At 35.8% G+C, this 10915-nt stretch overlaps 1 protein-coding gene across 1 annotated transcript; it reads right to left on the bottom strand.

Moving 5' to 3' along the window:
• Window positions 1-6672: 6672 nt before the first annotated feature.
• On the bottom strand, window positions 6673-7850 carry LOC149173293 (putative receptor-like protein kinase At3g47110). The gene is made up of 2 exons (XM_089427908.1): window positions 7492-7850; window positions 6673-7389 (listed from the first exon to the last, which is right to left on the bottom strand). The coding sequence occupies exons 1-2, from the start codon at window positions 7814-7816 to the stop codon at window positions 6935-6937; spliced, it is 780 nt and encodes a 259-aa protein (XP_089284034.1). The 5' UTR covers window positions 7817-7850; the 3' UTR covers window positions 6673-6934.
• Window positions 7851-10915: the final 3065 nt, after the last annotated feature.

Here is a 10915-nt window from a genome sequence, read left to right as displayed (position 1 = left end):
ATCCTACTATCATCAATCACTGATTTCCAGATTTCAATCCCTTGAGTCTGTAAGAAATTCCTCATTCTTACTTCCCATATATTAAAGTTCCCATTGAGCCTTGGAGCCTCATCAAATTGATTGTCTTCTATTTTAGTAGTAGAGGGAGACACATCCTTAGGAGGATTGGAGACTTTCTTCCTTGACCTCGCCATTTGTGTTCTAAATGTCGACCTTCAAGCTGTTAAGCTTTGAATGAATGTACCTGCTCTGATACCAATTGTTGGAAATACTGAGAGGGCGGGTGAATCAGTATTTCTTTTTCCCACTATTGTTTTACCAGTTAAAACATATATATTCAGAACACAAGATGAATAGCAAGAATAAATGCTTTTATTAGTATAAACTGTGTAGTAAAATAGATACAATATATAGATGGTTACAATCAGTTGCCAAGCTCCAACTTGGACTTTGGTGAGGTTCCAACCTCCAGAGCACCAACTCTATTTCGCCAAGACACCAATCTTGGACTTAGGAGCACAAAACTCCCAATGACTTCAATCCTTCCTGCTTCTGAGAAATCAACCCCAAGGACTCCTATCCTATCTTGTCAAGGCACTTTTGATGATAATTTTCTAGTCTCAAAAACTCTTCTCTGCTGACTTCTATCTGGTTATAGTTTCTTTGTAGTCTCCAAGCTACAGCATCAATGAAAACTAGTCTTCTCTTGAACAAGTCTTTACAACTCTTCCTACCATTCACACAGAGTCTCCAATAACTGACCTCTGATCATATCTCCACACTGCTTTAGTGAGTCCACTACAACTGCACTAAAACTCTGCATAAGAACCTTCTTTCAGTTCAAGAATATGTTCTAATGTCACGGTGAATGTTTCAGCAAGACTACTTCTCTGCTGGCAACTTCTACCCTTTGAATTCCTCCTGTCCTGTTGGTCCTTCAGCCCTCCTTTTGTTTTGCTGGACCCTCTTTGTGTTCTTCTGTTTTCTCTTTTTGTTCTGTTGTTTTCTCCAACTTTTTCAACAGTGTTCAATAGCTGCAGCAGCCTTCACCAGCGTTCACGAGCAACTTCATACAACGTTTAACCACTTCTGCTGAATCTGCTACCATACATTCTGGTTCTTCACAACACCAACACCAACAACAGTTCTCTGTTTTTACTGTTTTATAAATTCTCATGCCTTTTTCCATTCGTTTCCGCTTACTCAATGGCTCTTTGGCTTCCTCCTCGCTCTCTTGAGCTTCAGCTTCCTCAACACTCGCTCGACCTTCTGGCTTCCCTCCTCCATTCGCTTTAGCTTCCTCATTTTTACGATGTGCTGAAAATATAATGTCGTCGCGGAGGTGTTTCAGCAACGCCGAAACTGGTGTATCAGCAAATTTTTTCACAAGTGTTCAACAACCGCGAAAAAGGTTGGTGTTTCAGCAATGGAGAAATTGGTGTTTCAGCAATGAAGAAATTGGTGTTTAGCAACTTTTCTCCAAGTGTTTCAACAGTGTTCAACAGCTGGAAAAATGGGGAAAAGTTGGTGTTTCAGCAATGGAGAAATTGGTGTTTCAGCAACTTAGCTCCTCTCGTCTCCATCTGCTCCTCTGGTGGCTCTTTCTGCTCCTGTTTTCTCTGATGGCTCTCTGCGTCCTCTGTTTGCTGTTAAACTCATCCGTTGCTCCTCCGATGGCTCGTGATGACTCTGATATGCCTCCTTGCTTTATGGTTCCTCCTGCAGCTCCTCTTAGTCCAATGTGGCTCCTTTGGCTTGGCAGTGTCTTTCAAAGACCTCCTTGCATATATGAATGCCTCTCTTGCTCTGTCTCTTCATGAATTTGTTCAGCTTCCCCTTGGCTTCATGTCATCCTTTAGTATCCAGAATATTTCCATATTGACATCAATGACAACCTAGGTCAACATCGTGATCTACATGTGTACTTGAAGAAGCCAAGTACACATCCCCACCTTCATCTGAGATGGTTTTCGCCTCTGCAGAAGGAGCATCTTCAGATCCCTTTCCTTTATCAGGAGCTTTAGATTTACAGTCCCTTTTGTAGTGCCCTTATTTTCCGCATTTCCATCACACCACCTTTACAGGTTTTCCTGGAGATTTAGATCTCCCACTCGATGACTTATTTTTGTTTTTATTCTGGGACCGTCCTCGTACAGACAAGGCATCACCATTCTGTTTCTCCATATTTTTTCATCTCATTTCCTCTGTAAGCAAGGATGAGACTATTTCATCAAACTGCAAGGCAGTTGCATTGCTACCTATTGCAATAACCAGACTATGCCACAAATCTGGTAGAGAACACAACAAACTGATGCACTTATCTTCATCTAAAATTTTAATATCAACAGATGATAACTGACTTACCACAATATTAAATGCGTTCATGTGCTCTGTCACCGAGTCTCCATCTTTCATCCTTAGGTTATACAACTTTTCCTGTAGGAATAATTTATTCAGCAGAGACTTAGATTAATACAAAGTCCCTAACTTGTCCCACAAAGCTTTCGCCATAGTTTCCCTTGATACATTCAAGAATACTGAATCTGAAACACACAATCATATTGTGCTCTTTGCCTTCCAATATAACTTCTTCCATTCTTCATCGGACACTCCCGCTAGTTTAGTACCAGGATCTACCATGATCCACTGATATTTTTCCACCAACAAATCATCCATCTTGAGTTTCCACAACTAAAAACTATGACCATTAAATTTCTCGATCTCTATCTTTCCATTGCTCGCCATATTCTTTCACCACTAGAATCGATCTCACAGATCTCCCACTGAACAGGGTCTACCACAGGTTCGAGCGAAACCCCTCAGCAACAAAAGCGTCCCCTTGAAGCCAAAACAACTCTGATACCAATGTAGGTTTTAACCCCGTACAGAAATTACCTGCATAGGAATTCGAAAACACAGAAAATAAAAAATGCGAGAGAATAACGCATATACACAAAGATTTTCCCCTGGATCCCAAAACCGAGACTACCAACTTGATTTTTCATTATGTTCCTTTCAATGTTACAATACATATTTATACATGCCAAAGCATCCAATACCATGGACTGAAAACCATTGCGTCCAAAACCTTGTGCGAAAATTATGCACAAAACCATATGTGGGCTAGTCGTGGAAAGAATATAACACAACCCAATAGGAAAAACCTTGAACCAATATTTGGTTCGTGACTGAAATTTTTTTATGTTTCTTGAACCCAAACCCAAAAATCTGGAAGGTAATAGGTAGCCTGTATGACCAGATTATAAGTAGTGTAATAGTGCAGTATGGATCACATACAACTGCTGGATATTGATTCTTGTCACAAGGTGGAAAGATGAAATACTGTTTTCCTATGGTCATCTTAGATGTTTTTCAGCTATGTTAATTCGAACCACTACAAAACATAAATTTACATGAGTCTTCTCATCCAACAGATCGAAACAATTATGAATAGTTAGATCACCTAACCAATCATTCATAAGTAATAATTTAGTCTGAATGGCCATGTCTATTATGGATAATTACTTATTATTAATGGCAATTAGATTTTGCACTAAAATAATGGCCGAGTTGTTCTTGTATTCAAGAGCTTGCACATTAGAAAAGAACTTCCACATTAGAAAAGTAATATAAGACAAATTCATCCTCTATCCTCATTCATAAAGGAAGTGTATAAAAGAATAAGGAGCTATACGTACTCCAGTTTATTGGCCACCAAAGTCTGGCTACTATAAATTTAGTCAACAAATAGTGTTCGTCAAAATCGCATGATTGTTTTTGCACACATAAACTTCAATACTAACATGAATAGCTGAATCAAAAGAAAATATGATTGTTATAAATTTCATATATACTATATACAAGCACTTAAACCTCCTAGACGCACTTAAACCTCCTAGACACACAACAATTGGAGGAAAAATAAGAAGTAATGACATATAATAGAAATAAATGATCCCAAGTAATGTAACCAGCATATGTAGAATCCAAATATTTGCAACCATAAATTCAATTTTCTAAAGAGTATGAGATGACACAATCATCTACTTGAACATATTTGGTATGTCAGAAACTTGAATAAGAGTGGGAAGACATGGAGGATACTTCTAATTCAAATTGCCAACAACAACTGTCACCATCCAGGGTGAATAAGAGTGGGAAGACATGGAGGATTTCTAATTCAAATTGTCAACAACAACTGCCACCATCCAGGGTAGCGTTTTCCGATCTTGTAAGAAATTCATAAAATTCAACAAGAAATGCGATTTAGGGGAAGTTCTTTATCTTGAGCACCACTTGCTTACTTTTGTCAATATGCAAACAATTTTTACTCATTAAACTCAAAGCATCGCAGAGAGATATATGATACATTAAACTATATGCATGACAGGTGTTTGAGACTTGTAATTCATCCTTTCTCAAGATGGAATTGAAATTGAAATTTAATTTGATGTCCATTAAGGACCAAATTCAGTTAATAACCCCTTCATAACTTACTTAAGCAGGATCGAGTAAATCCCAAAATTACATGCCAAACTAACTGTTGATTAACAGGCAATAGGTTGATGAAATCAGGGTAAAATGAACATCCCAAAGCACTAGAGAAAATCTACAAAAATAATGGACTAGAGAAAAGGAGATTCCATTTAAATACCACCCTTAACAAATATGCCAGTGTCCTTGGGAAAGCATAAATGTCATTCAAAATAATAATGTAGTATGGGAAAGGAAATGAATCCAAATACTTGGAGAACATAGGAATTCCATCCATAAATAATACAGATTGCAAAAAATCACGAAGCACAAAATCAGAGGCTTTCTGGTGCATCATTTCAATCTAATTGAAACAAAGTGAAGCATTACTTGCATAACCATTATTGATTCCTCTAAACTACCCAAGACAATAATTGCTAGTAGTTGCTTCTTGCTCAACGCATTCCTTACATAGCTCTTCAAATTCTCATATACTCTTAACACTAAGAGAAGTTAATCATTTGAATTTTGATAAACATATCATACTGAAGAAACATTTATTATAGCTCAAGTCAAACTAAACTTTTATTCATGGTGTTTTGACAGAAACATAAAATTGAAGGGATATCAAGAACTAAGTTGTCAATGGGTAAGAGAGGCCCAGGCCCATCCTTAGAATTTCACTAGGAAATTTTCCACAGTAACATCGTTATGTCACAAAACCACACAAATAAGTAGGCAATGATGCAAGAACAATATGAGAAAGAATGTAATTTATACTTTATTCAATATGGTGAATGTCAATACATAAAGCAGATCAATGTCCCATCTTACTAATCGTATCGATTTAGTTCATGCAAGAGGAGCAATTCAACGTACCAATTCACTTTGAGAGAAATGATCAATTTAAGTGCTAAATACGTCCAAAAACATGCGTTGCTATATCAGACATATATTTATTTTCTGGCATTATACTCCTGACTATTTAGAGGGGTTACTATTTTTAGTAGCTCTCACAATTGTGTAAATCTAGACATTTGTGCACTCATTATTTTTAATAATGTCCACTTTTAACTGCTACTATTAGAGAAAGTTTTGATTTTTAGGCAAGGTGATTGTTACTTCAAGAGGCCACGAATATGCGAGTTCAAATCAGCTTGAAGGAGGTGTTCTTATATGGAAGATGACTCAACTTTTAACTTGGTCAAATGGGGCATTTCATGGAAGGCGAAGATGGTCAAAGTATCATTTATTTTGTGTTTCTTAGGTTGCGTAATTATTGGATAAACTGTGTTTGTATGTGGTTCTTGGGCGCTGATTTTAAAGATTAGTTGTGTCAAATATTTCTCAAATTTTGTCTTTAAACATGCATAACCTTTAGAGTATTTTAGGCATGCTTAATCATCAGTTTAGTTTTGTTTCGCATATTATTGACATTTTCCGAGTAAATTTTTTATTTTTATTTTCCTGCATAAATTAGACTCAGTTTTTTATGGATTTTTTTAATAGATAAGGGTCACTAAATTGGGCGATTTCCAAAATTAGCAGCGGTTGTTAAATGGTGCATGTTGCTAAATTCAATGAAAACAGTCTCAACTCATGCGCATGCATTGCATTAAAGTATGAATGAAGTATCTAAATCAGATTGAGTGTGTATGAAGGATAGGAGTTGAATATCATCACCCAACAAGCACGCACTTAATTCTAATTCAGGTTTGATTCATGTGTTATTCCGGGGAGTTCGGTGTGTTGTTTCAAGTGATAGTTTGTATGGTTATACATTAGAATGGTGCGTGGGAAAGAATCGGCATCTTAGGTGAGGTGCGTGTTATCCTTCCAAAAAGATATTTGTGCCTATGCCATTGCCAGAAAATTGCAGAGTTGAATTTTTCAGTAAAAGACAATAAATCTCAGGACAACAAATTTGTCAGTATTCTACAATGTAAAACAAATAGTGAAGACTATGTGTCGATCCAATTCACCACCAATAGGGAATACTATATGTAGATACAATTCCCCACCAATAATGTATGTGATGTATATGCAAACATAAATCAAAGGGATGTTCCAGTTGCAAAAAATAAATCATATGCTCGCACTATCAACAGGTTTGGCAGATAAAGTTACAAAATTATAATGTCTACTCCTTCAAAAGAAGAAGATTGGTGATTAGATTCCAAGACCTTCATCACTCAGCCATTGATGAATACATGATGTCAATTCCCAATGGTTCATGGGGCAGCCAAAGGCAAGATGAGACAAGTCAACAAGGGATGGATAATGTAACTTTATATTTAGACCCACATGTGCTCAACAATAGACATCCATAGAAAAGGAGGGGAATAAGACTAGTTTTGCAACAATAAAGAAGAAAATAAAACTCACACTACAGGCAGATAATGACAATAGACTCAAATTATTATATAGTCTAGTGACACAGTGATTGCTCTCTTACAACACTCTAGAATGTAGAAGAGCTTTGGCCTCCGCTAGCATTGTTGTTGTTGTGAGTTGTACTTGCATCACCCAACAAACATGTGAAATCTGATTGCAGTTTTGGAATGCCACCAATGCCTTGAAAAGTGTCTCTAATGGATTGGAGTGTGCCCACAATGTCCATCATAGTAGGTCGTCCTTCTGGAGAATCTCTTGTGCAAAGCAAACCCATGCTTAAGGATTGATTGAGGCAGCTAAGATCTTTATCTGCTTGAGTGCTTGTACTAGCCCCTCTCAATAAAGTCTTGTCCACCACTTCCCCTAGTTGATTTGGAAAATGGTTACCCACCCATTTCTGTAAGTTCATTCCTTGCACAAACATGTTGTCAATAGGCTTCTTTCCAGTGAGCATCTCCAATAACAATATTCCAAAGCTATAAACATCACCTTTTGTTGTGATATGCCCACCCAATCCATATTCTGCATTCAAACATTCTCGTCATAAGGTTTATAGTTCAAAATATTTAATAAAAATATGAAATTCATAATATTGTCTAAAATGCCATCTAGTTCAAATAATACCTGGAGGAATGTAGCCCACTGATCCCTTAAGTGCAAGTGTAGAAGTGAAAGTTGAATCCTCATTATTTTCAAAATATATGGTTGCAATCCCGAAGTCTATTACATATGCTGTCAAATCTTCACCAAGAAGCACATTGTTTTGTTTCAAATCACAATGGATCACTTGCATGAAACAATGGTGATGGAGATATACCATACCTTGGGCAATGTCTATTGCTATATTCAACCTTTGAATCAATGTCAAACCACTTTCTACTTCACCATTAGGATATAACCACTTTTCTAAGCTTCCATTTGGCATAAATGGAAATATCAAAGCTTTCATTTGGAGGTCTGAATATGAGGTTATGACTCTAATCAAATTCTGATGCCTGACTCTACTCAAAACTTTGCACTCCTTTTTGAAATTCTTGTGAGCCCCTTCCCTTTCCAAATTGAGAAGCTTGATGGCAACCAGTGTCCCATAATTCAAAACCCCTTTGTACACTTTCCCAAAAGTACCCAATCCTAACAAGTTGGCGTCGCTAAATCCATCTGTTGCAATGATGAGCTCTCCATAAGAAATTCTTCGATGCCCCACATTTAAGGATGCCCCAGCATTAATAGGAATATTCTTCTTGTGATTTAGTCTACACAAGATTCCTATAACTAAACACAGTACAATAGTAACTGCAACTGCAACAATAGGTATGACAACTTTTCTGAGATGAGAAACACTTTTATGCTTGTGAGTAGAGCACAATGACAAATTTACCCAAGGTCCACAGAGACCCGGATTTCCCATAAATGCCGTGGCATTAAGATTTTTGAAAACTCCACCTTTCGGGACCTCTCCTGAGAAGTTGTTGAAAGAGAAATTCAATTGGCTGAGCATTTTGAGATTTGCCAATGATGCGGGTATTCCACCTGACAAATTGTTGGAAGATAAATCTATATTTTGAAGACTTAGAAGTTCACCGAGTGAGATTGGGATTAGACCTTCAAGTGCATTGCCAGAAAGATTTAGGTATTGTAATTCTTTGCAATTTCCAAGCCCACTTGGAATATAACCAGTTAGCCGATTTGCAGAAATATATATAGCTTGAAGCATAGTCATCTTACTTAGTTCCAAAGGCAAGTGACCCTCTAATAAATTGTTTGAAAGGTTGAAATAGAAAGCTAAATTTGCAAGACTTGCAACGGATGGAGGTATCTCCCCATTAAGCTTGTTGTATGAAAGGTCTAGCAGTAATAAGTTCACACATTTCCCTAGATTTTCTGGTATTTTACCTGATAACCTATTCATAGAAAGATATAAATATCTTAGTTGCCAAAGGTTAGCAATAGAATCAGGAATCCTTCCTATGAGATTATTGTTGTTGAGACTCAAAAGCCCTAACCTTTTAAGTTGCCCAATTTCCATTGGAATGTTTCCTTGTAAATTGTTGTCTCCCATCAATAACCTTTCCAAGTTTTGAAGATTTTTTAGTGTAACTGGGATTGCTCCCGAGAAAGAATTGACAGCTAAAGAGAGAAGTGTTAAATTCGTTAAGTTACCAACCTGTGGAGGTATTTCCCCTACTAATCTGTTAGTATCCAAGTTTAAGTAGTCAATTTTCCTAGAGAGGTGGCCCACTAAAGAGGGCAAACGTCCAGTAAGATGATTAGTGCTTAAATCTATTTTTCGTAGGGCGGAACAGTTAGTAAGAGCAGTAAGAATGGGCAAGTCTACAAACTTTACAGTTTACAGATGGAGAAATCTTGTGGAAATTTTTAGGTGGGCCAATTTTTAAATATGACTTTACTCATGGAAATCAGTAGTCATAGGACCTCATGATTAAAATATTGTAAAATACTCAAATCCTAAAGTTCAGATATGGAGAAATATTGTGTTAAAGTTTGGGTGGGCTAATTTTTAAATACGACTTTACATATGGAAATTGGGAGTCACAGCGCCTCATGACTAAAATATATTAAAATACTAAAATCCTCGGATAGAAAATTGAGCGTAACACACGGGAAGAAATATTGTGACAGCCCACCGCATTTGGATAAAAAAAATTAAAAATAAGAAAAGTTCGTGCTGCTTTCATATTAATACACTTCAAGAGACGTATCTTACACTTCAAAATACGTCTCGCTTGGTACTTTCAATCAATAATCTTTCACTTTATATATTTATGCGGCATCTTTGAACTTAAGTTATATTCACTGCAATTATTCCAAATTGTTGTCATATCACAGTTTGATACCATGTGTTCTAGTAGTAATTTGGAGCTATTTGTATAATATTAAGTTATAAATTTGTATTTGTCTGTATTTTCAAGATTTATTTTACAGTTTTATGAAATTGAACTATTTCATAAAACTATTTTTTAACTATTTCATAAAATTATTTTTCACAATAAAAATTATAATTTAAAATTTATATATATATATATATATATATATATATATTTATATATATATATATATATATATATATATATATATATATATATATATATATATATTTTTAATCTTTGACAATATGAGATGTATCATAAAGTAAGTGTTTTAATGTTTATTATGTATTAACTTCTATAGACATTTACCAACAAAATAATTTATATGGTTATATTAGTTAATATTTTATTATAAATTATTTTAACAAAAATAAATTTAATAAAGCTAATTTTAAAAAATAAATATTTAAGAGCGATTTTCTTTTGGTAAAAAATCACTCATTTTTTACATATATATGGTTAATTGGATGATATTTGTCAAAAATTTGCCAATTTTAATAATAAATTATATGATTTTTATTATACATATGAATTTTCAAACCAGAATAGTCGCATACAATACTTTATATAGGAAATTATTTAAATCTTTAATAAATACCTTGTCATTGAGCTACATCCACCTGCAGTAATGCACACCAATCCATCAAAGGCAGTAATCCACACCGATCCATTAAAGGCAACCTAATACGTCCACGGTCAGTAACAGTAATCCAGACCACTACGTCCACGGGCATTGAACCACACCAATCCATCAAAGGCAGTAATCCACACCAATCCATCAAAGGCAGCCTAATATGTCCACGGGCAGTAACAATAATATACACCAATCCATCAAAGGTAATAAACCACACTAGTCAACCACTACACGAAATTCCCTACAATGGATTGGGTAGCCCTGGGGAGAATTACTCACATGATGACTTACCCTAACCCTCTTTGAATCAAATTTCTTATGCACTATGGCTTTGACCATGGGATGGTGAAGGATTTTAAGCTCCCTAATATGTCAACTTCTATGTCTCAATGAAAGTGATTGAGGGGGGTTATATGAAGCCTATGCCATCGATCCTACACCTACACCACGAAGATTGTTTGGCCTTGGTGCCCAAGTGGGCTTAATCTATGTGTGTTGATTTATTAAGGTGTAGTGTTTCAAGTCT

The sequence above is a fragment of the Pinus tabuliformis genome, chromosome 4_2 (genome assembly GCF_031772625.1).
Source record: "Pinus tabuliformis cultivar Carrire ecotype Pingquan chromosome 4_2, CPIR1, whole genome shotgun sequence".
NCBI lineage: Eukaryota > Viridiplantae > Streptophyta > Pinopsida > Pinales > Pinaceae > Pinus > Pinus tabuliformis.
Note: the sequence above shows the minus strand (reverse complement) of the source record. Positions and strands in the feature narration are given on the sequence as shown.